We start from the raw sequence: 26,123 nt of genomic DNA, 5'->3' as shown, positions 1-26,123 counted from the left end.
GTGGGTACAGTTTACATTTCTTTAGTTTTTTAATCAAGTTTTCTCTGTGGGAATCATATATTGTCATTAATAGTCGTTATAACTCTTCTGGACAGGTTAAGGCTGGTATACCAAGGTTTACTTTTACCAGTGTTGTATAGTTGGAAATATCCTCTTCCTTTCATTAGTGCTTGCTCTTCATTGCATTTTTTGGTTTCTAGGTGAGCATTGAGCTTATATTGTTCGCGAAAGTTTGTAAACGGTATACGTATATTGGTACTTGGCTCTAGTAGTGTCGCCCTTTGGGCGTCTACTTCTTCGTTACCTAGAATACCTGTGTGCGACGGTACCCATGCAAATCTAATATCAATGTTAGCTTTTTGTTTTATTTCGTAGTATTTTCTTTTGATACCTACTGCTAATATATGGATTAATGTTGGTGTCAATTTTATTACTGTTGAGCGAAGTTACAGCACTTAAAGAGTCTGTTATAATGTAATTAGAATAGTTTCCGACTGATCCATGAGGCAATATTACGATATCTGTGTCATACGTGTACCAATTTTATTGAATTTGGTCTTATTCGAAAGCTTATATGCGGCTTACATAAGAAAAATGCCTTCAAATTAAGAAAATATTGCAGGCGTAATGAGATATGAATGAAATAAGTTTCAGGTAAGGTTGGATTAGCCGGTTTATGAGTAAAAGATATACGGCAGCGACAGTCCACATAAACAGGGTGTCGAAACATGTACTTGGCGTCGAGACATTACCGCGTCTCTAGATCCGAAACACAAACAGGAAAAGAGTAGTAGATTTATTGCCGAATCTGTTACCGTTCCTTTATTATTTAAAGAAGTTTTCCCGTTTAGATACAGTTTCTTGACATTTTAACCCACTTGGGTTTCTAGAATGCATGTGACCCGAGAGGTCATCGCTTCCTGCAGATTTGTGACGCAGAGCAGATTTTCCAATATATCTGATATTCAATTGAAGGCACGTCCCCTCCACTTTCTAAGCTCAATTATGCAATATAAAAAGAAGCATGAATGCATACTCGGGTATTCATTTCCAGTATAGTGCGCTGAGAAGACAGAAGCTTTGCAAAATCGGGTTCCACTCCCTTTCGAGCAATTACACATAAAAAACATACAGTAAGTAACATTGCTGTTAGCCATAATGTTAAACTTCTTCCTCTTTGAGACCCCCACATTGGTCAGGTGTTTGAAACCCGAGTCCACCAGTTATAAGGAGCAAACTTATAGAATATACGTTGTTATTTGTTACTAACTGTTCTTTATTAGAATCCAATCAATATTTGAATTCCCAGTGTGAGATAAACCCACAGAGATGCATCTTAACTGCCTGAGGAGTATTACGTTATGAAATTACGAGGCTAAATTAACTTTTCCTAGCGGCTCTGTGATATGCACTATCCAGGCACCAGTTGGTCCGCTACTAACAAACTCTAAAACAACCACAGATCCTCGGCTACGCAGCCGCTAATCTCATTGCCTAAACAAGAAAATTCGAATTCATAGAAAATAATAGGAAAAGGAATTGATTGAAGTCGGTGATTCCATACTGGTGGCATTATATTATACGTACGTGTGAACGAACTTATATGAACAAAATGGGACAAAGAATAAAATCCTCCAGTTTCTCGATGAAATCTCCATGTCACTACTTTTCCAAATCACTCGTAGCTTTGTACAATAAAAAATGTGTAGTATAATGTGTGTGCGTGTGTACGTTTGTTCTCAGGGATAAAGCAACAATGGCGCCGAAAGTCACAACTACCCCGACGGGTGTGCTATTCGAAGAGGATACGCTGGAGGAAAATGTAGGGATGGAAACGTCGAAGGAGAAATACGAGATGCGCATCGTCTGGAGGAACGTGGTTATCTTCGCCTACCTTCATCTTGCAGCACTTTATGGAGTATACCTTCTCTTCACTTCCGCCAAATTGATGACAGCCGCCTTTGGTGAGCGATATTAATATTACGATAGTAATTTTTGAAGAAATGTGAAAGTAGAAACTGAATAGTAATGGAACGAATTGTAACGAGGTGTGATACCTACGTGTTGTTTCCGTTGGGTTAATTATACTTTAGATGCTTTAGCAGGGCTCTTTAAGGTCGCTCCTGCGGGACCTTGGTGTTCTCCCACTCTCGTCCACGTTGTCAGGGATACCGCGCGACGCTAACCCGGCTAACCCGTCATGGCAGCATTCGTAGCGACGCGCGGTCTCCTTGACAACGGAAGGCACGCTGCGCCAGAGGAAGATTGGAAGAAGAAGCAGGCGCGTGAGGGGCCCCTACGCTGGAGAACCCTGTTCTACATCGTTATGACTTCTTTAGAACAGGGCTCTTCAGCGTAGGGGCCCCTCACGCGTCTGCTTCCCCTTCCAGTCTTCCTCTGGCACAGCATGCTTTCCGTTGTCAAGGAGACCGCGCATCGCTATGAAGGCTGCCATGACGGGTTAGTCGGGTTAGCGCCTCCATGGTTAGCGTCGCGCGGTATCCCTGGCAACGCGGACGACAGTGGGAGAACCCCAAGCTCCCGCGGGAGCGACCTTGAAGAGCCCTGATATAGAATAACGAGGCCCTTTGTTGCACGTAGATTTTGGTATTAGTGTCTTAGTATTAGTTTCCCGGTGTCGCTGACAGAAACCGTTTTTCTTCTTCCCTGGAATAAGCTCAAAATACTTGGTAAACAGTTATTCGTGAAATTATTAGGTTGTGAGAAATAGGTACACGGTACTTATAAAAAATAAGTGTATTACTCGGGGAATTGAATAGATACGGTATGCACAGAATTAGTAAACAAGGCTCTCGAAGCTGAGGTACTTTGCGAAATATAATTATTTTGATCGGCAAATTGAACTTCCGAGGGCGGGCGAAGTTCGATCGTAATTAAATGAAGCATCTCGTTCGAAGATGATTACTTGTAGTACTGTCAAGTACGCGGAAAACTACACAACGTTTAGAGTTAAACAATACAATCTTTATGGCGCCTGAGATTTAATGGATCACATGCGCGCCCTAGCAACCTCATGTTTTTAGATTTTTGTGTTAGATTTTTAGATTTAAATTTAAGAAGATGATTACGGGATTAATTACTTAAGGGGACATTTTTGTCCACAACTAGCAAGAAGAATTTCACGAATAATACGCTGCTGGAACAAAAACGCTCTCTCACTCTATCACACTAACTTCAATTGACTAATTATTTTACCACAACATAAACTAGAAGATCCACGCTGTTAGTTTTTGTACCATCTAGACTGAGTCAGACAATTTCCACTTATAGACAAATAAAAAAGTATCACGGAGTAACCAGTACTACGAACTTACCCGAGTTTACCTACATATTGTTTTCTTCATGCGTTTTTTACTTGCAGCATACATCATGTACGTATTAAGTGGCTTGGGAATCACAGCAGGTGCTCACAGATTATGGGCACACAAAGCTTACAATGCAAAGCGGCCGCTCCAGGTCCTATTGATGATCTTAAACACCATAGCCTTCGAAGTAAGTGGACGGATTTGTCCATACAAAATTTTGTAACTGTTGCATGGACCATATGATGATCCTGTCACACAACAGCGAGAAAAAACACGATTATCAACCGGACGACAATTATCCCTTCGAACCTCAATATGTGGGACTGTATTTACAATTGCTACGAGTAGTATCGTGAATTTGAGTTAAATATATGCCCTTGTTAGTACCATTAGAATTGATAAATTGTCTTGAATAAAGTTAAATAGGCAGTTCAAACGAAATTGCAAGAAAGTGGTCATCGTATGCTAGTGTTGTTAAAATGAGCTTCGAGCCGTGAGCTTATATATATATATACACAAATATATACAAACATATATATGAACTGGCATATCTTTAACAAGTTCTAAATGTTTTACATTTAGTAAAACGCAACGTTCTTCAAATATTTGTTTCCTTTTACCAGAAAACGTAATAAAATGAACGAGTTTTGATACTTTATTAACTTCGTCCTGAATTTCCTTTAAACTACTTTGTACTGCGATATTCAAAGCATGAGCAATACATGGAATATGAGTCACATTTCTTTAATCTTCATTGAACGCTTTTAATAATGATACACATTTATAATTAACTGCTGCATTATCCGTGGTCAGAGCTATAAGTTTGTTTGTAAGATGAAATTCTTCAATTACTTGTTTTATTTTTTGCATAATGTTTTCAGCTTTATGAGGGTATGGAATGCTGTAAAAATCAATTAGTAGTGACTGCATTGTACCATTCATCGTAAAATGGCTAGTGATAACCATGTATGGTTTGTTTGTTACCGAGGTCCAAAAGCCAAATGTTAATGACACTTTATGGCTTAATTCTCTAAAATGTTGAATAATTCTATTCTTTTCTTCTTTAAATGTATTCCGAATTGTCTGATTCATGGTATACCTACTAGGAAGTTTATAATCCGGGTTTAATCCGCTCACGAGTTTATCAAACGCTTCTTCTTCCACAATACGCAGTGAATGAGTTCCATGAATTATAAACTTCATCAACAATTTCTGTACTTCATTATGAGTTTTCGATTTCCCAACTTTTTGAATTTCTTGTACAGTATTTATCTCGTGTTTCCTATAATGTTTTTTTAAAATACTGTGTGACGTTTTAAAAGAAAAAACATGTTTGCAACTGCGGCATTGTATTTTATCTTCTTTCTCTTCAAAACAATCCCATTTCCACGAACTTCTGTGGTTGACCCTTATCGACGTTCTCCCATTTTCATTATCGGAATTTTCATCGAAAGAACTGGTGAATGATACAGACGCTTCATCCGTTGCACAATTTGAATTTTAGTTTGATCTCTACACTTGTACTTTACTAACACGCTAATAATTAATAATACTATTCAATTAAACTGATTTGCAATAAAGCTATGATAAAACTTTGTCGTACAACTTAAAAATAACGACACAACCACTATTATATTAATTTAAGTTTATTATGAGCTTTTTTTATAACATTTATAATGTTTCTGCTCACTATATTCTTTCTTTAAACGTTCCTCAACACAAAACTAAATGAAAATTACCGTTATCGTCAGCGCAATGTACTTCGGTTCCCTTGACGATTGAAACAAAATCGGTTAAATCGCCTTTATGATCTGCTCGGTTAGCTCAGTCGGTACACTGTTGTTCCTTGTTGAGCCTCAATGCTTCAACCTCGAACTTCGAGAGCTCGAGCTTCATATGATATTAGCCTTAAAGGCTGAGTTATTAAGGTTAAGGCTTAAAGCTTCGAAGACTCGAACTTTATACAACACTAGATCGAAACCGTAAATGTTCTCCTTACCTTTCACATTATTTATTTGCCATTTCTAAACGCTTTACGAGTATCTCCTAATGACGGAAAAAAACTCTACGAAATATCAATGTAACTCATACAAAGTTCAAGCGATACATCAATCCAGTAGCATCCGCAAAATCGGCTAAATGATTATAATGGATGAACTTTTTTTTATGTTCATATAGAATAATTAGAATGTAATTACAATCAAATGGACGTAACTTAATTCTGTCTGATTTATTTTTCGACAGGATGCTGCAATTGACTGGGCCAGGGATCATAGAGTTCATCATAAATATAGCGAGACAAATGCAGATCCTTATAACGCAAAAAGAGGATTCTTTTTTGCGCATATTGGTTGGTTGTTGTGTAGGAAACATCCGGACGTCAGGGAGAAAGGCAAAGGAGTCGATATTAGTGATCTGGAAAATAACCCAGTCCTTGCGTTCCAGAAAAGGTAGGATTGTTTTTTCATCATTTTTACGCGTATATTAATAGTATAGGAGAAACATGCTTTTAAAGAAAGATTCACTTTGAATGTGTGTCAAATTTTAGTTCAAACGGTTCAGTAGTTTTTAAGAAAAATGTGCGCCCGATCTAAAAAAATTGTTTCGAGAAAAACGCGTTTAAAGTTTTTCATGCAGTTATGACCTATACGACTGAAGTTACGGTAGATAACAACTAATTTCTGTAACTTATCCCTAATCTGGTATACCAGAACCGTAGAGGAAACCTTCGTCAGCTTAAAAAAAAATCATGATGGGCAGGTCCCTCTTCTTTGCTGGCAGTCATAGCCTCTTTAGATACAAGGGTCGAGGGAACGACTGCCAGCCACGCTGCGGCTTAAGCCCCTATAACTCTGGGAGTTTTTCGAATTTCACCTTAATATTTTAGGGACATATTTTCGAAACCCCAAACTATTAGAAAATAAAAAATCGAATTTTTGGGTGTAATACTCCCTTAAAACGCCTTTGGCCGTATTGAAGACGTCTTAAAGACGTTCTCATTTGTGAATGAGTTCTTGTTTATATCGTTCCTAAGACGTCTTCAGGCTTTACCAGACGTCTTTAAGGGGTTAGGCCACCTTGGATGCAGCAAAATTGCAGTCATTTTCGGATTTTTTTTTAGTACTACTCCGCCAATCACAAGCCGTCCACCACGGCTTCTCTCCTCCCGATCGACTGGCTCGACTCCCTCGTCGATATTGAGACTTTGTGCTCCACCCATTTAATTCTTAGGTTCATGCGTGATACCCAAGCTCTTGAGGAGCGACGTTTTCCACGGTGTTCAATCTTACGGCTATACCGTTTGACCTAGAACAAAAAACCAAAAAGTTTTATTTTCTACATGCCTAAAACTAGAGAAGTACGTATGGAAATCCAGAAACATTAATTTGTCTCTAAATGGTGAACAGGGGGAGAAGAAGTGCACTTTTTTATTTTAAAGTGTCAATTGCAATTCACGATATCACAAATAAAACATTTTGGTTTTGTGTTCTAAGTCAAACGGTATAGCCGTGAGATTGAACGCCGTGGAAAACGTCGTTCCTCAAGATCTTGTGCATCACGGCTCTACCGCCGCCATTTTGTACGAAAAAAATACGATATTTTCCAGCGAGAATTGTACAATAACAGGCTTCATATTAAATTTTCTGTTTATTTCATTATCTTCCTAAAAAAGTGCTGAAAATGACTACAATTTTGCTCCGTCTAAGGTGGCCTAACCCCTCAAGAGGTATTCTCGTCTAGAAGGCCAATTTTTGCCTTCCTTTAGGGGCGATGCACAAAAAAGTTACACAGTTTTCACTGATGAGCATTATCCACACGTATTTATTAACATTTCACTTAGTTGTAAAAAAGAATTCAGCCATATTTAATAATAATTAATGGAGATACGGGTCATCTCGTAAAGCGTATGCAAAAAAAAATGCCTTAGACACACTATAATAAGAGTCTAATATATTATAGTGTCTCTAAGTTGCCTCATGGAACACATGATTCTGGCTGTTCCGCTGATCCAAAACGAAAAAAACAAAAACAAAAGGATTCTTAATCAGTAAGAGTGTAGCTATAGCCGATAGCAGATTTATGAAAATAAATGAAAAATTCACAAAATAGCGGACTTTGAATTTAAAACTCATCTTTTCCGTGTTTTTTGTTTGGTCTTTAAACGGCCTTAAACTTGTGAAAAAAAATATTTCGCTTTGATTCTGCTACCGGATAGAATTATATGTTTTCTGAAGGTGTTCGAAAAAGATGGACCAAATTAGCCCACTAGAAGTTGAGATATCGTGCGTACCGTCATGAAAAACACCGTTTTGAGAAAAATCCATATCTCCATTAATTATTATTATATATGACTGAAATTGTTTATACAAGTTACTGCAATGTTAGTAAATACGTGTGGATAATGCTTATCGGTAAAAATTGCGTAATTTTTTTGTGCGTATTCTAACATGTAACGCCAACGATTAGAAATATGAAACACATCTGAGTTAATATATACTTCTATCCAAGCCTGTGCGTCGCCTTCATTTCTATAAGCTTTACATAAAAACTTTAAATTAAAAATAGTTTGCTGGTATAAAAATATTTGGCAATTTAAATGCAATGCAATTTATTACAATATATTATTTTGTACATGCATGGTACAAATTTCCAGAAACTTATGCGAAAGAAGATGCTTCTCTGTCGAACCTTCTCCGGACAACATTCAAGTCTGCGACTCTACATAAAGAGTCTATTAAAAAATTTTGGCGATTTACCTTGTTAATTGAGACAATAATTCAGTGTCCTAATGTGGTGTAAAAACTCGTGACATTTCAAATTTGGACAATTTACCTTACTTGACGCTTGGCATCTCTACGATATCTCTGTCATACGTGGACCAATTTTATTGAATTTGGTCTTATTCGAATGCTTATATGTGGTTTACACAAGAAAAATGCCTTTAAATTTAGAAAATATCGCAGGCGTGATGAGATATTAATGAAATAAGTTTCAGGTAAGGTTGGATTAGCCGTTTTACAAGTAAAAGATACATGGCAGCGACATGTACTTGGCGTCAAGACGCTACCGTGTCTATAGATAAATGAAAGTGAGAATATTATTTGAAGCTTCGGATGAATCCCCTTTGAACGTAAATATTATCTATGTGACTGTCAAATGAATTCCTTATTTATGAAAACATTATTTATCGTGCTAAGAATATTAACGAACTCTGGGTTATTTATACTTACAACAAATACAGATAAAGTCTCTTGTATTTATTAAGCTACTTATATAATTTTTTATTTAAATAATGCCCATCTCTGGTCGTCCCTAAAGAAAATACAGTATCTCGTCCCTCTAGACGAGAATACCCCCTTAAGACGCCTTTGTCCTATCTAAGAATAAGTAATTTATGTTGACTACTGAGGAGAAATGCATAATTCTGGATGCAACTAAAAAAAGAGAATATTTTGAGTAAAAGTAAAGTAAGACCCTGCATTTTTTAAGAAAATCAATTTTGAATGTGTGTAGATACGATACAATACTGGAAATCCGTAATTGTCATCCGGCACAGTTTTCCGTAAACATTTAATTACAAATTCTTACATTTCCCCCTGTAAAAATTTCAACTCTCGCACATTCTTTTAACAATTAAATTTTACTAGTTTATTAATTTGTACTAAAATCATTAGTGTAATAATAATAGTACATCAAATTGTAACGCATACATATTATATTAGCCTTGTTGACATACTAATAGTTTTATTCACCACTATATTTAGCTTTCATGTAAAAAATAAACTGTTATTTGACTTTCCTAATCTGTTTACAGGTATTACAATGTCCTGATGCCGGTGTTGTGTTTCGTTATTCCAACTGTTCTACCAGTTTTATGCTGGAACGAGACATGGTCGAATGCCTTCTTCGCTTCCACGATTCTGCGTTATGTTTACACACTGAACGCCACGTGGTTGGTCAATTCTGCAGCCCATATATATGGGAACAAACCTTATGACAAGTTAGTATCGCTTCATAGTACATTGCGTGACAAGGTAGAGAAGAAAGCGATTCCGAAAAGCGTGAAGTTTGCTGCCCGAGCGTAGCGAGGGCAGCACTGCACGCGAGGCAAGTCGCGTCTCTCCCTTGTCAGGCACAATACTTTTTTCAACACCTGCATGAAAGGTGTGTTTTTGATAGCCTGCTGAGCGATTCGCAAAAAATATGCATGTTCGTTTGCTTTCTTATTGAATTAAAAAGAAAGAAACGAAAAGCACTGCTTGCGATAAAAACTCCACTTTTTGGTTATGTCACCACTCCATAAATTTGTTGTACATTGTCTACTTTTCTTTCGATTTCGGTGGCAGCAATTTTTCTCAATTGATTTTGCAGCTCCTGCTATATCGGCGGGCGTGCGGTAGTATTTCGTATCACTATCACTTTTGTTATCACTCATTTTATCTTTTAATGAAAAGAGGTGCTGTTGTAATATCAACATAAACACACATGATCGATATCGATTAGTCGACCAATGACTTCTTCATACCACCAACTCAAGTTTCCTTGGGAGAAAAGTAGAAAACGCGAATTACGTCTGAAATTGGTAATTTTGTCCCCGCTCAGTAGGCGTAAAAAAACACCCATTTTCATGCAGGTGTTTAAAAAAATCTATGTATATTATCATTCAGCTTGCATGAAGTAGGAATAAGCCAAACCCACGCATTAACAATTTTCAAGTTATTATTTTTTTTATACGCGTCTGCTACTGAAGTCAAGTAAGAGACGAATATAATTATTTTTTTTATAATGCAAAAATCCAAATTTCAATTTATCCGTATTTTGTATTTAGGGTTTCATATAAATAGATTTCACACAAATTTACAGAAAAGTGGATTAGCATTGGCGGGAAAACTGAACAAAGAAATGCCATTTTCCACGGATTATTGAAACAAATCGATTTTTCTGGAATATGAGTCGGTACCTACATTCCTTATAACAAAATACATAACTGTGCTATTCAAACCGCTTTTACCCACGACGGAACGGAGAACGTACATATATGCGTTTATAGTCCAGTGAAATTAGGATCTATGTTCGGAACATAGATTCGGATCATACATAGATTCGGAGCTGCAACACGAAACTATATCTCCCGATTTTATTATCATCGGGTTTTCTGGAACTCTTTCCCCCGCCCTCCCCACTATGAAAGCAAATTTAAAGATGTATTCACATAAAAAAATGTGTCCAACGTGCTTCTAGGTCAGAAAGGACATTTTTCTTCTTTTAATAAAAATTCCTGAACGTAGAAAAGCAGGAAAACTTCGCGAGCTAATATAGCCCTAATAATGAAGCATGGGAGACCCACTTGTTGTCTAGTACCATTAGGATTTTCTTCACGCCAGGTACTTTTAAACAGGTGTAAACTTGCTACCTGATTAAATTATGAACTGTCAAGCCTTTCTTGAAAATGATACTATAGTACCCCATACCTTTTGGTGAGAACTTTACAACGGTATACAAGAATGGCGACACGCCCTGTGATTAAAAGTCACTCTATTTACACTTAATAGTAACGAATTCCAATTTGGATATTCGACTAATCGATTATTTTTCTCTTTTCAAATATACTAGCAAAATACCCCGTGCTTCGCTTCGGGCCTAAGAAATATTTAGGACTCCATGTAAACACAGTTTACCCCTTTCATCCCCTTAGGGGTTAATTAGTGCAAAATCCTGAAATTGATTTGTCGGGATTTGTGTGGGAAACTTTTGTATGCAAAAACCGATTTGTTATCTAATCGGGCCTAAGAGATATTAAGGAATCTGAGAAAATACATTTTACCCCTTTTCACCCCCTTGGGGACTGAATTTCTAAAGATCCTTCCTTAGTGGGCAACTACGTCATGAAAACAATCCTGACTACTTTCTAGAACTCATTCGCTGATTTCAGGTTCATCGATCCCTGTGAGAATTTGGGTGTAGCCGTCATGGCACTCGGGGAGGGCTGGCACAATTTTCACCATGTGTTCCCGTGGGACTACAAGACGTCCGAGCTGGGCAACTACAGATTCAACGCAACGACAGCGTTCATTGACTTTTTTGCGAAGATCGGCTGGGCGTATGATCTGAAAGTGATACCCAGAGACATAGTGCGAAAAAGAGTGGAAAGAACCGGTAACGGTAGCCATGAACTGTGGGGCTGGGGTGACGCAGATCAGATGCAAGAAGACAGGGACCGGACAGTGGTGATGCATAGCCTTAAGAAGGATTAGTAGAACTAGAAGAGAACAGTCGATCGTTCGTCCTCTTCATCCATCGATGGTTGTTGGACCTCCAACATTCTTATTCTACCCGATGCTTTACCATGTGTCGTCAGATACCTAGCCTAATTTCATTTCTTGTAATAAATCTGAAGTTGCCCTTTAATTTTAGTTAATAGTTGCACCCCTGGAGCCGCCACAGCTCTATTCGGATTCATAAAATGACCTCTTTATGTCATTTACTATGCAACAATTTCTGTAAAACGACGATTGTTTTATAAAGTAATAAATATATAAATATAGAAAGGTATTACAAATTTTGAAAACAAAGGTTCCTAGGTGATAGATACTTACGAGTAATGTTAAACACATAATACGCAATGGTTCTTTATTGCAAACAATTCGTGAGATATACAGATCTCGTTAGTAAAAGCTAAACTGTAAGCCCCGTTACGCACTAGCGACAAGTTCCCGGCAACCAGGTCGCCGACGACCACGAGGTACATGGGGATTCTCCCGAATAAATTGACAGAAAATAATTTAAATCGGACTACTATTAACAAATCTAATTTTCCATTATGCAAATCAATTTTTCACGTACGTAATTTTCATAATTATGGTACGATTTACGTCGTTCTTGGTGTCAGTTTCATCGGTGAAACATAAGGAATCGATTGGCGTCGTTTTGGCAAAGATTTAATGAGAAATGCAGAAATCCTGGACATTTCTCACTTCTTAATGGCATTCCAACCCCTTCGAGGGTCGAAAGCCCTAAAATTTGGTGAGACACTGCCGGGTTTGTCCTCACCACGGGGTTTAGGCAGCATCTCTTTGAGTCCAGTGGCTGCAGGATCACCCTGTAGCACGAAACTTTCCTTTGCAGTTTAGCTTTTACTAAAGAGATCTGTTTATCTCACGGATTGTTTGCAATAAAGAACCATTGCGTATTATGTGTTTGGCATTACTTGTAAGTACCTATCACGTATCTTTATATTCCAAATTTGTAATACTTTTCTACATTTCTATATTTATTATTTTATAAAACAGTTACGGTACCACGTGGTGGTAAAACACTTATGTAGACATAGCTTTATGTTAGATGGCTCCGCATAGCAAAGGTTTAGACGCGCTAAATTAGAATTGTCAAGCAAAGCAATCAAAACTACGAACAAAAGCTTTTCAATGACTATTACTTAGTGACGTCCATTAAATAAATATTGATTTCGATTGCTTTGCAATTAAAATACCGCTACCATGTAAAACGCTCCTTCTTAATGAGCGAGGAACCAATCAAATGATTCGTTGCATTATTAATTAAGGAACTATTTGTATAATTGGATATTTGTATTAACAAAAGCATGTTACATTTTAATCCTGAATAAGGGCGTATTTGTACATTCACTCGTTAGCATCCAATGTAGTCAGACGTGTTGTCTGTATAGGTACTTTTTGGTTGTAATAGAAAAGTAAAACCCTGTTATAACAGAAATTAGTCTCAATTTGTTCGTTCAAATCCCTCGCGAATCACCTCTCGAATCACCTTTCCCCCTTAAAATCCCCGCGTAAAATCCATCACGTAACAAAACAATCGTCCTTTTACAAAAATTGTTGCACAGTAAATGAAATAAAGAGGTCATTTTATGAATACTACGAATAGGAGCCGCGGCGGCCCCAGAGGTCCAACTATTAACTAAAATTGAAGGGCAACTTAAAAGTTAATTACAAGAAATGACAATCAGGCTAGACATCTAGAGTTGCTTGGCGATGGGCTATCGATTGTACAGGTACTGAATTTCTTTACTTTTCATCAAACATTTCTTTTGCGGTTTTACAGGTTTTGATGTGTAGCACCACGAGTTTTGCTAAAGTAATCATCGTGTAGTGTTGAGCCTTCGCATCACGCGTTTTCCATTTTCTTATTTTTTCGTTATCCTCTCCTTGATATGCCAATGTCTTGGTTCCATCCACAACATCCGGCTCTTTGGCTGGAAACAGAATCGTAATTTGGAAAACCCACATTGTATAGGAGTCCACATCCCTCAATTTTTCGACGTCAGAGATATCTTCCAACGTTGAAAATGCCATCTTCTTTATTTTCCGCTGCCTTTACTATTTTTAATTTTCAAAGTAAATGAGTCGCCCTGGGCCTATAACTTGTTGATGGCTCTAGATTCTTTGGAGAGAGAGGATAATAACGTGTACGTGTTTTGCGTATTCAATTGCAACTAACTTGAATATATATATATATATACATAAAGGAACTAATTGGTAGTACCAACATACATTCCCTCTTTTTGCCAAAGTTTTTGGTGGTGTGCATAATAGGAGATCGCATTTCTTATTTGATATGGACCGAGGCTGAGATAATGTAAATTATAAATCGTGTATTATTTTCCTCATTATCCATTGCTGTATATTCAAGATCAAGATATATCGATTTAACTTCAGAAAGATTCAATTCCTGAACAACGAGTTTCAAACGGTTTGGAACATTTATTCGAGATTTCATTTATGCACAATGTCTGCGTAATTTTTGTCACTGATTCTTGGTTCATAAAATAAATTTACAAGAGCAAAAGCTATCAAAAGGGATTCACAATCATCTCTTAAAGTTGCATTATGAACTGGCAAAGAAAAGATTTTGAATTGTATTTTAAGTCGACCAAAAATTTGTTCGACTATTCAGCGGCATTTAGTTACAAACCTTGAAGTATTTGCTTCAATAGTATCAAGTTGACGAAGCAGAGGTTAATGAACGTGCAATTTCTTGTTGATACTTAAGAAATTCACAACATCAAGAAAACCTTTATCGAGTAAAACGGCGTCACTTTCATGAATGGAGTTCAATCTGAATATCTGCAAATCACCAAAGAACAAACGATACCCAACCATGAGGTGAACAAGTCACTGTAGGTTTAACAAGTGGCATTTTTTTGCTCACTCCACAATTGTTTTTGTACCGCATAATACTTTGACTTTTGTGTAAGACGATAGATAGCATCAAGTATCATACAAGCGTTGTCTTCGGGAATGTCAAACAATAATTTTGCCATTGTTGTATTATGAGTGATCAATGCAGAAGGATCATTATTATTAATGAATTTCGGAACTAAATTCTTAAGAAGACTCCCTATGATCAAGTTCATGTAATTGGCAATTGTTTGGTCGGATACACCAAAGAGAAAAGCAAGTTGTTGATTAGAATTCGTCCCACCGCCATTCAGTTTCTACTTCGACATTTCTTAAAAAATTATCATGGAAATATTAATGTCGCTCACCAAAGGCGGGTGTCATCAATTTGGCGGAAGTGAAAAGGAAATATGATCCATAAAGTGCTGCAACATGAAGGTACGCGAAGACAATCACGGACGGCCAAACGATGCGCCTCTCGTATTTCTCCTTCGGCGTTTTCATCACTACGTCTTCCTCGAGCGTATCGTTTTCGAAAGGCACACCCGTCGGGGTTCTTGTGACATATGGCGCCATTTTTGCTTTATTCTTGAGGACAAACGTACACACGAATAGACATTATACTGGACATTTTTTTAACATACATAGCTACGAGTGATTGGGAAAAGTAGTGATCATGGGGATTTCATTGAGAAACTGGAGGAATGTAATATTTGTTCCATTTTGTACACATAACTAAGTTATTGAGAATAAGAATAAGTTTAAGGTAATGTCTAACAGCAATGTTACGTACTGTATGGTTCTCCTGTGTAATTGATCTTGCTACGCCTTTGTCTTCTAATCGCACTAAACTAGAAATGAACCACCGTGTATGCATTCGTTGTTCTTTTTATAGTATAAAATCAGATTTCCGAAAGTAGTGGGAATGAGCGCGTGCCTGCAATCGAATGTCAAATTTATTGGAAAAACTCGGCTGCGTCACAACGCTGCAGGAAGTGATGACCGCCCCTCCGCCGGGTCGGGTGCAATGGGTTAAAATGTCAAGAAATGTGTCTCTGAACAGCAAACTAAGCAAAACTACGGTAGGGCCCACTTGTAGTTTTGCTTACTTGTGTGGGACCTACCGCAGTTTTGTTTACTTTGTGGTTCAGAGATAGTTTCTTCACATTTTGAAACATTTGGGTGTTTAGAAGGCCCGCGACCCGGGGGTTATCGCTACCTGCAGTTTTGTGACGCGGCACAGTGTTCGACGCAATGTACTGTATTGTCAAGAATCTGAAGTGTTCGATCCAAAAATTCTAGTATGTTAAAATGTTAATAAAGGAACGTTGGTTTTAATGCTACTGATAACTTTTGCTGAATTTGCCAATTTGCTGTGAAAAGTGACACTAGAAATTTATTCCGTATCTCGGTGCATTTTTTCAAACACGTGCCATTGGCGGAATGTTTATGCATTTCATCTGATTGTTATAAGTTGTGTTTAATACTGTTGTTATGTATGTGGAATTTTCAAGCTCGAGTCTGCGAAGGGAAAACGCCCTAAAAGCCTTTCGGTTATCATAATAATACACCAGTAAAGTCGGATCCAAACCTGAATGCGTATACGCTGAGTAGTGCCATGTGTCTTCAAAGAAGCTTAATGAATCTAATAGACCACAGAATAAGGACATATTTTTTCAAATTCTTTTACACTTTAACCGAACATCAAATTTTCAAAAGAAAAGCATTTCCATTATGTTTATGTTGCAAACACCTCTCTCGCAATACAAAAACAATTCATTCACACAGATTCATCCTTCGTGATTAAAAAAAAAGACAGAAATCCGTACCTACCTTCAATAATTTAGGAGATTAAAATTCATTTCTGAAGCCGTTTCGTAAAAATCATCGAAAACAGGAAACTTTGATAATTTATATTTTTTAAACAATTTCGAATCTGGAAAAATGAGGCCTTAGCCCTCTCTAATTTCATATGGACTACAATATATTTCGATATCATGAAAATCTCAGACATCGAGGATTTCAGAAAAGTATCTCATTTGCTTGTATCTTCCACACTGAGCGCAATTCGCTCCAAACTTCCTTCGATGTGGGGAAGAAAACCGACAGCGGTCGGCTCAGGCCATGTGTCTTCGTCGGCATTCGCGAGTTGGTTCGCATGCCGATGCATCGAGTTACCACGAGTGACACATCCACACTAGCATAAGCGTTCACGCTCACCCTCTCTGAGGTAGAAGCATGCGACCCTGGCTACCGTTTCACCCGTCCACATCAGAATATTCTTGCGCGTTCAGCCTTGCTCAACGTATACTCATTCAAGTCTGGATCCGGCTTAAGACAAAACATAATGTCTGGGTGCGTATATACACCTTCTATGTATACCCCTTATAGCGAAGATTAGTACTGCGCTATATTTATGCCTGGTATACCTATCCTGGCTATTCAAGGGGCAACCTAACCACGCCCTGTGCCAGAGTGTAATTATCCAAAACATCATAAAAGTTTATAACAGCATCGACGACATGTACTCGAAGATGTTGACAGCCGAGACCAATAAAGCCGGGCCAGATAACGTATTAAGTACGGAGAACTAAAATGCTCATGTTTTTGATAGATGTTCATGAAAGTAGGTACTACCAACGGATTGTTTTTCTGAGGAAAATGAGTTCAAACAAAACGCAATTCAGTTCATTTTTAAGGTATGCAGCAAAGTTGGGCATTATCTTAATAAAAAATTATTTAAATAACTGTAGGATCAACGGGGTTTCACAAAATGAACAACCAAACACACCAGTGCAATAAGAATAAATAAAATGTAATGATGAAATATTAGTATAAAAGAACAAAGAAATACAGAAGACAACAGCAACGTAACTGTGCTCTTAGCACGCTTTCCACGACTGCCTCAAGACCATCGTGCCGACCGCCGAGCACCGCCTGGATTTGGCCGTCTTCGCCGAACTTCGTCCTCCGCCGACCTCCGTTTTCTGTGCGAGAATGTAACGCATGCCGGCCGCTACTACATTCCTCCGTTCTCTTCCGTTGAACGGAATATGTTCGTAAGACGATTTTTAAATTGTTACTCTAACAGAAACATTTGTAAATTGCGGGCTTTGACTCTCAAAACATAACCTAGTTTTACTCGTGCTTAATTCTAGTTCCTACCACGCGTAGCGTTACAATCTGTTTTGAGACTTTACCGGTAACGTTGCATGCGACACTAAAATGGTAAGGGGGTCCTAGGACCCCCCAAACCGGCAACACAAAAATACATTGCTTGATAGGTCTATTCTATACCTCGTCTGTGATTCAATTACCATTTTCTTGGAAAGTAGCACAAAATACCACCTAATTCTTGTTGTTTCTAGGGGAGAAGGGTTCATTCTTCCACATGATATCAATTACACGCATTACAAATGGTTGCAACTTTTTAAAAATTTATAAAAATTTATAAAAATTTTCAAAAAATTTTCAAAGAAAAATTTTCAGTAACGTGAATAAAAACTGTGAGAAACATAAAAGTTTTTGATAAGCTCTTAAATTTTGCGATTTTCGACAGACTTTGAGCACCGATCTCAGGAAAACAAAAATAAATATTAAAAGACGGGGTTTACCAGATTATAATACAATAATTAGTAAGAATGTTAATAAAATGTGAATTGTAGTTGGGCATTAGCCTCAAGTTTCGAAAACATGGATCTAAATGCACGGGCCTAGCACGAGCCTCCGTGGGTTAATGTCAATTATATTAATACAACTTAGAGGCCATAAATTTATGGCTCCCAAATGGCTCGAACTGGCCTTCGCTGTCCTAAACCATGTTCACGAAATACTGTAGAAATGTTCGTCGAAAAAAAGGCCCACCATGTGGAGCCATCCAATTATCAAATCTGGACGGCCACAATCGTTTGCGCTAAGGATACCTACCTACCTATCATCGACCGATGTGAGCATTGCGGATGACAAAACCAACGTTCGTGTGACCGCAGTCACAAGGTCCTTTGGTTCAACGCTCGTGTGATCGCGATCTGAGCGTGATCCGTGCACTTATTTAGTTTCCCTACCGTAGATTTGCTTACCTTGTTACGTTTTAATACTGTTTCTTGACATTTAACCCAATGGGGTGTTTAGAATGCACGCGACCCAGCGGGTCATCGCTTCCTGCAATTTTGCGACGCAATCGAGGTTTTCCAATAAAAATGATATTCAATTGAAGGCAGAAAATGTCCCCACCACTTTCTAAGCTCAATTATGCAATGTAAAAAGGAGCATGAATGCATACTCGGGTGTTCATTTGAAGTTTAGTGCGCTTAGAAGACAGAAGCTTAGCAAGAACGGGTTCCACTCCCTTTCGAACAATTACACGGAAGAACCGTACAGTACGTAACATTGCTGTTATGCATTACTTTAAACTTAAACGTCCTCTTTGAGACTCCCGCATTTCTCAGTTGTTTGAAACCCGAGTCAAACACTCTACCAGTTGTAAAGACCGAACATAGATACATCTTAACTTTTCGAAGTATATCACGTTATGAAGGTACGAAGCTAAATTAACTTTTCCCAGCGGCTCCCGGTCGTAGCCACTACCCAGGAACCGGTTCATCAGCTATTAACAAACTCTAAACAACCGCAGATCCTCGGGTACGCAGCCGCTAATCTCATTGCCTTTAGTCTCGGCTCATGACAATTTTATACATGCATATACAACATTTAAACAATAAAAGTGGGATTCATAGCAAATAATGCAAAAGAAGTTGAGTGAAGTCGGTGATTCCGACATTGTTTCCATAGTTGTGGCATTCCATTATGAGTGTGAACGAAACTATGTGCACAAAATGAACAAATATTTCATTCCTCCAGTTTCTCGATGAAATCTTCATGTTACTACTTTTCCCAATCACTCATAGCTTTGTACGTTAAAGGAAACGTTCAATACAAGGTGTGTGCGTGTGTACGTTTGTTCTCAGGAATAAAGTAAGAATGGCGCCATATGCCACAAGTACCCCGACGGGTGTGCTATTCGAAAATGATACGCTTGAGGAAAATATAGTGATGGATACGCCGAAGGAGAAATACAAGATACACATCGTCTGGAGAGGTGTCATTTTCTTTACGTACCTTCATCTTGCAGCACTTTACGGAGTATACCTCGTCTTCACTTCCGCCAAATTCATGACATCCGTCTTTGGTGAGCGATATTAATATTTCGATGGTAATTTTTAAAGAAATGTCACAGTAGAAACTGAATAGAGTAAACTTGGGTAAGTCCGTGATAGTTTTAGAATTGATCTATTAATTGCTAATATTCACATGTTCTGATAGTGAGTCTACGATATAATGATAGGTCAGACATCATACAAACATATAATAGGTTAGCAGAAATTTACTAAGTATATTTAATTGAAAATATACAAAATTAAATTTTCACGACATACTTTGGTTACTCCGTGATAGTCCTCGCTGGCCCGATATATGTTCACTAGCTACTTGTTTATATTATTTTATATTATTTTACATTATTTTGCAGTATTTTAAATAATTTTACAATATTTTATATTATTTTATATTATTGTTATTTTGTATATAATCAATCGTTGCATGATCTTTAGATGTCTGGGACGTAAGGAAACATTGTTTCTGGTATTGACCATCAAAGTTTCTCAAACAGCACAAGCAGAAACTCAGTCTCAAAGCACACGAAAAATAAGAACTTAGTCACTTTTCATAAGCGAAAATAACACTGATGCCTTATTGTATGATAATTTCAAGAGTATGATTTGTTAAAGTGTCATTTTACCATCACTTACCTGCAGTTTGAACTTACCATTTATCTTCTAACGCACATATAATACATAAACAAGCGATCGTTCACAACTACCTAGCACGAAGAATTTCACGAATAATGCGCTGCTAGAACCAAAACGCTCTCTCACTGCATCACACTAACTTCAATTGACTAATTACTTCACCACAACATAAACTAGAATATTCATGCTCTCTGTTAGCTTTTGTTCCATCTAAATTGAGTCAGACCATTTCGAGTTACGGACAAACCAAAAAGTATCACGGAGTAACCAGTACCACGAATTTATCCGGGTTTACCCTACCAGTGTAATGAATTCTATCAAAGTGTTATTGATCCAAGTAATTTACATTGAGTTAATTACATGTGCTAAAGAAACATGATGAGAAATCTCGTTGTGGCGCAAAAATTTTCGTGTTTGTGTTTTAAGGGAAGGTTCCGTTTTAGAGCCCATAAAATAGGTAATCTTTAGGAATTAATTAAAGGAAAGCTACTACAGATAATTTAATGAGACTTTTTTGAACTTTTTTTGACTTACACGGTTGTTGATTTTAGAGGTGAAAAAGGAAAACTTAATTTTAAGCTATAAAGATGTGCATATCGTATATTCCTTTCTTCGTGCTTTTTTATTTGCAGCATTCGTCCTTCAGGTATTATGTTGCATAGGAATCACAGCTGGTGCTCACAGATTATGGGCACACAAAGCCTACAAAGCAAAGTGGCCGCTCCAGGTCCTATTGATGATCCTTCAAACCACAGCCTTCGAAGTAAGTGAACAGATTCATCCATAAAGGAAATTTACAACTGTTGTATGGAACGTATCATGTCACACAAGAACGAGAAAAAAGACGATTATAAATCAGACGGCAATTACTTTTTGGAACCCCAATATCTATACAATTATGTAGTAGACGAAACTGCGGAATTAGACTCATTGGAAAGAACAGTCATGATTATTTCTTTATGAAATGCTTTTAACCGCTTCCACATTCGTTCCGATTCGTATAACAAATTTGAGTTAAACTTATCACCTTCTCGATATCGTTGGAATTAATAAATTATTTTGACTGTACATCCGAATGGCCCAAATGGCTGATGGACACGAGGTTTGAGGGGAGGTGTGGGGAGGGTGTGTGAACCCTAAATCTAAAATTGTTGCTGCGGGAGTTTATTAGTTTCCGAGATATTAATAAAAAACTTTTAGTATTTTTGGTACATGTTGACTTATTCCGACACAACGTATTCCAATTTCCAACTTGTTCTGGATATTAGTATTGGTTGGGACTAGATTAGTGTGAGGGGTGGGGGGCACACCCACTTGCGGGTACGTAAAGCATGATAGCGAACCGATGTGAATTTGGAGATTTGAATCAGACACTTGTTTATGCGATCCATCCTATTATACAAGGTGGACATCTATTACTCTATTGATAGTCAATATTTTAGGGGGTGATTCTGCAGGCCAAACTAAGACGAAAATATATAATAGAATTTTATAATATCGCGATCGTTTTCGAGAAAATTGGCTTTGAATTTCAGCTAAATACGAGTGCTTGTTAGGCGCCTGAGGGGCACGCGGGCGTAAAGGGAACCTTCTTAATACGCTAAAATGAATATTTCATATTTTCACCCTGGACTGCGGGGCGCCGACCTCAATTTGCTGCGGTCGGCTGAGGATTCATACCTGTTTCAGAAATAAAATAATTCTTTATCGTATCGATATGGAAGTGACACCGATGGATTCCTTGTGTTTTTCCGATGAAAACCATACCAAATGTCATGTAAATCGGACTATTTTCAAGGAAGTTAGCTTGAAATTATACAAATCAATTTTTCATGTAATTTCCTTCATTATGCTCTGAATTACGTCGTTCTTGGTGTTACTTTCATCGGCGAAACATAAGGAATCGATTGGCACCGTTTTCGCAGAGATCTGATGAGAAATGGGACATTTCGCACTTCTTAATAGGTACTCCAACTCCTTCGAGGGTCAAAATCCATAAATTAGGAGAGGCACCACGGGGGGTTGACCTCGTCACGGTTGACCAGGCGGCATTTCTTTGATCAGGCGCACCGAGAGAATCACCCTGTATACACTCACCGTATGAACCACCAATTACCATTGGCTGCAGCTATGCGCAGTATGCGTGAATTGAAACGCACCCTGTGCGTGACTCGTGAGCAGTGAGGCAGTGGGAGGGGGAAAATTAGGCAACGGCGCCCCTCTATAGGGAGCCAGGGCGACCGCCCCCCCTCCCGCTTTAAAGCCGACCCTGCATGAGGCGGTGTTACAGTCCCACTGTTCGCGCGAGCGCGGGTTGCAATTTTAATGGATGACCCTGTATATAATAATTAGGATGTAATTAGAATCAAATGGACTTAATTCTGGCTGCTTTTGTTCGACAGGATGCTGCAATTCACTGGGCCAGGGATCATAGAGTTCATCATAAATATAGCGAGACAAATGCAGATCCTTATAACGCAAAGAGAGGATTCTTTTTTGCGCATGTCGGTTGGCTGTTGTGTAGAAAGCATCCGGACATTAAGGAGAAAGGCAAAGGAATCGATATAAGTGATCTGGAAAAAAATCCCATACTTGCGTTCCAGAAAAGGTAGGGCCGTTTTTCCATCATCTTTATGTGTATGTTAATTGTTAATTGTATAGGAGCAAGATGCATTTCGCAGATTAAAATCAAACTTTTAGAAGCATTCTCGAAACATTCTTGGGTTTCGAGGTTTCGACGCTTGGAGAAACCCTATTTTTAATATGCTTAAGTGTAAATTTACTACTGCCTTAATTTTTACCAAAATCATAAGCGTAGTAATAATAATAAGTGAAATTGTAACGCAGATTATTTCAGTCTTCTTAATGTGCAAACACTTTTATCCCCCACTATATTAGTTTTCATACAAGAAATAAACTGTAATTTGAGTTGACATATTTCCTAATCTGTTTATAGGTATTACAATGTCCTGATGCCCCTTTTGTGTTTCGTTATGCCAACTGTTGTACCAGTTTTATGCTGGAACGAGACGTGGTCGAATGCTTACTTCGTTCCCGGGATTCTGCGATATGTTTTGACACTGAACGTCACATGGTTGGTCAATTCTGCAGCCCACCTCTACGGCAACAAACCATATGACAAGTTAGTATCGCTTAAAATTTTTGGTAATTATGCATAAAAGTGTATACCTCACTGATTTTGATGAAATTTAAATATTTTGTAAAACTCAACATTTTGAACAACTTTTTCCTATGCATGTTACCGCCGTTCGGCCATAGTTTCAAAGATATTCGCGAAAAACTGCTGCTACTACCACAATGTATCTGCCGTACATGCAGAGTGTCCCAAAAATGTCGGAGTTCCTTGAAATAGGTGACTGAGGGGGTGATTTGAAACAACTTTTTCTTTAGCGAAAATATTGTCCGAAGCTTCGTTAATGAGATATTAACAAAAAACCCCGACCAATCAGAGCGCGCGCCTTTCGCCCGTGCTCCCGCGGTAGCGTTGGCTACGCGGTAGGCGGCTGCGCTTGTACTACGAACGTACGAACAAACAAGTCGGCATGCATCGAAGGAAACCACGTTACACAGTTTTTTTTAAAGCAGAATCTTAAATAATAATTGTTTGAAGTGAGAGGACAAGAAATACGTAAATTTCATTTTCAAATAAGGCATAAACGAAAAGGTAATGTAATGGAAAATGTACGACAAGTGATCGTAATTCGTTATTGAGGTAAAAATCCGTAGCTTAATAACGGCCAACATAACTAAATTTAAAATATAATCCTCGGTGTATGAATAAATTCTTTCCGACTGGATTTACATAATCAGTACAAAGCTACCGAATTTCTATCGCGGTGATATTCGTAAGCTGCCAGAAAAATGGCAAATGGTAATTAACAATAATGGAGATTATTTCGATGATTGAGTTGTTTTCATTTCTTAAATCAAACTGTTATTGTACCCTAAAATCGAACAGAATTTATTTCTACACTTAATAATCACCAATAAATTAAATAAACCTCATCCTTTCGGACATTCCTTTCCTTCCTTTTCGGAAACCTGTGTCACTAAGTAGGTCACTGTACCGATCCTGGTCATCGGTGGACGAAAAGATTTACGATAGGGTAGGGCTCAATGCTCAGTTGATCGCACGTATATGACAGCACCCGAAGGTAAGGGTTGCAACGTCAAGTGCGTCTGGGTTAATGTACCGAATATTCACTTCACTACACGGCCACTAACACTGATCACTTAATTTACTTTTCATGGAACGTGTTGTTCCTACGTTATAAAATTGGTGGCCCCGAAAGGGGCCGATTACTATTAGTTGAGCACTCAGCGTCTATGCACGCCTTGCGGCATCATTGACTCCGTTGAGAATAATCTTGACGCCAAACGCCGAATCGTACCCTCGCTTTGGGTTCGGATTTGTGGGTATTCCCGTGCAAACGCTCGCACAGTATCACTTGCGTCCCCGTTTTTCCGGGCGTACACCCAGAACATCGCGTAATATTCTTGAGCGGTGAACATTTCTTGGACGAGATTGCTAGCTGACTGACAGGGTTTTTTCCAAGCAATTTCCTGTACCCCAAGTAGTTTCTCTCGTTCCAGTATGAGTTAACTCCCACCAGGACAAGATGTAAATTTGCTGCCTGATTAAATTATGAGCTTTAAAGCCTTTCTTGAAGCTGTCCGCATAATTTTCAAGTTGAAAATGGTACTATTATCCGATTCCGTTTGGTGAGAACTTTACAGCAGTGTACGGGAATGGCGACATAGCCTGTGGCTACAAATCATATTATTAGATTTAATATTAACATTTGGGAAACCCTGTATTAGAAGGGTCACCGAGCAAATGAATTTCACTTTGGAACTTCGATTAATTAATTATTTTTCTCTCTTCAAATATACGTATTGCGGAGACAATATATAAGTAGCGTTACTTTACAGAACTCATCCCTAATTTCAGGTGCATCAATCCCTCTGAGAACGTGGGTGTAGCCCTCGTGTCATACGGGGAGGGTTGGCACAATTATCATCACGTCTTCCCGTGGGACTATAAGGCGGCCGAGTTGGGAAACTACGGATTCAACGTAACGACAGCGTTTATTGACTTGTTCGCGAAGATCGGCTGGGCGTACGATCTGAAAGTGGTACCCAAAGACATAGTGCAGAAGAGAGTGGAAAGAATCGGTGACGGCAGCCATGAAGTGTGGGGCTGGGGGGACATAGATCAAACGCAAGAAGACAAGGTCGGGACAGTGGTGATGCATAGCCGTAAGAATGATTAGTAGAAGAGAGCAATCGGCCCATGAATCAGCCGGCCATTGTAGCACTCGATACGTTACGATTTGTCGTCAGATGGGTAGCCTGATTGCATTTCTTGTAATTAAAGTCACCGTACTTGTCAAAACACACGTAGCAGCAATAAACTCATGAAAATAAAATATATAGCAGCAATCAACGTTCTTTAACTTAAGTTTAACCAGTTTCTAGCCCATATTTCTATTACATGTTTGTCAGCATAGCCCACAGAAAAACCTGAATTTGATATGAATGATATTGATTCTATTGACAATGATAAATTTAAATCATGGTTTCCTTACGATAAAACACAATTCAAGCAAATCTGTACTTTTACGGACAGTCGTGCGCCAAATATGTTGCTGTTTTTCTGTGCAAGCTACTACCCTCTACAGGGTGTCCCACTAAGGAGTGGACAGCGCGATATCTCTTAAAGTATTGTCGATAAAAATATAAAAAAAATAGGGAATTGCATGGTTCGAGGGGGCCCATTTATTAGCGCGAACGAATTTTGTTTTCGATTATTATTT

At 38.2% G+C, this 26,123-nt stretch overlaps 2 protein-coding genes across 7 annotated transcripts in view; both read left to right on the top strand.

Moving 5' to 3' along the window:
* LOC143371518 (acyl-CoA Delta-9 desaturase-like) overlaps nt 1-11,763 on the top strand; it is a 31,676-nt gene extending 19,913 nt beyond the window's left edge. The window contains exons 1-6 of one of the 4 annotated variants that reach the window (XM_076816758.1): nt 998-1,133; nt 1,744-1,964; nt 3,383-3,513; nt 5,571-5,776; nt 9,142-9,327; nt 11,260-11,757. In XM_076816758.1, the coding sequence (XP_076672873.1) occupies nt 1,757-1,964; nt 3,383-3,513; nt 5,571-5,776; nt 9,142-9,327; nt 11,260-11,581 (1,053 nt within the window). In that variant the 5' untranslated portion in view covers nt 998-1,133; nt 1,744-1,756 and the 3' untranslated portion in view covers nt 11,582-11,757. Of the gene's footprint in view, nt 1-997; nt 1,134-1,450; nt 1,584-1,743; nt 1,965-3,382; nt 3,514-5,570; nt 5,777-9,141; nt 9,328-11,259 lie in introns of those variants that run through there. The other 3 variants (XM_076816760.1, XM_076816759.1, XM_076816761.1) reach the window with 3 other exon arrangements.
* On the top strand, nt 1,044-25,601 carry LOC143371519 (acyl-CoA Delta-9 desaturase-like). 3 transcript variants are annotated; one of them, XM_076816763.1, is made up of 6 exons: nt 1,044-1,133; nt 19,447-19,667; nt 20,919-21,049; nt 22,689-22,894; nt 23,243-23,428; nt 25,259-25,600. In XM_076816763.1, the coding sequence occupies exons 2-6, from the start codon at nt 19,460-19,462 to the stop codon at nt 25,578-25,580; spliced, it is 1,053 nt and encodes a 350-aa protein (XP_076672878.1). In that variant the 5' UTR covers nt 1,044-1,133; nt 19,447-19,459; the 3' UTR covers nt 25,581-25,600. The 3 variants fall into 3 exon arrangements, with proteins under 3 accessions (XP_076672878.1, XP_076672877.1, XP_076672879.1); XM_076816762.1 differs by lacking the exon at nt 1,044-1,133 and adding an exon at nt 18,735-18,858 and having other exon boundaries at nt 25,259-25,599; XM_076816764.1 differs by lacking the exons at nt 1,044-1,133; nt 19,447-19,667 and adding an exon at nt 18,735-18,858 and having other exon boundaries at nt 25,259-25,601.
* The last annotated feature ends 522 nt before the right edge of the window (nt 25,602-26,123 follow it).

This window comes from Andrena cerasifolii, chromosome 7 (genome assembly GCF_050908995.1).
Source record: "Andrena cerasifolii isolate SP2316 chromosome 7, iyAndCera1_principal, whole genome shotgun sequence".
NCBI lineage: Eukaryota > Metazoa > Arthropoda > Insecta > Hymenoptera > Andrenidae > Andrena > Andrena cerasifolii.
This window is presented reverse-complemented; position numbering and strand designations above follow the sequence as displayed.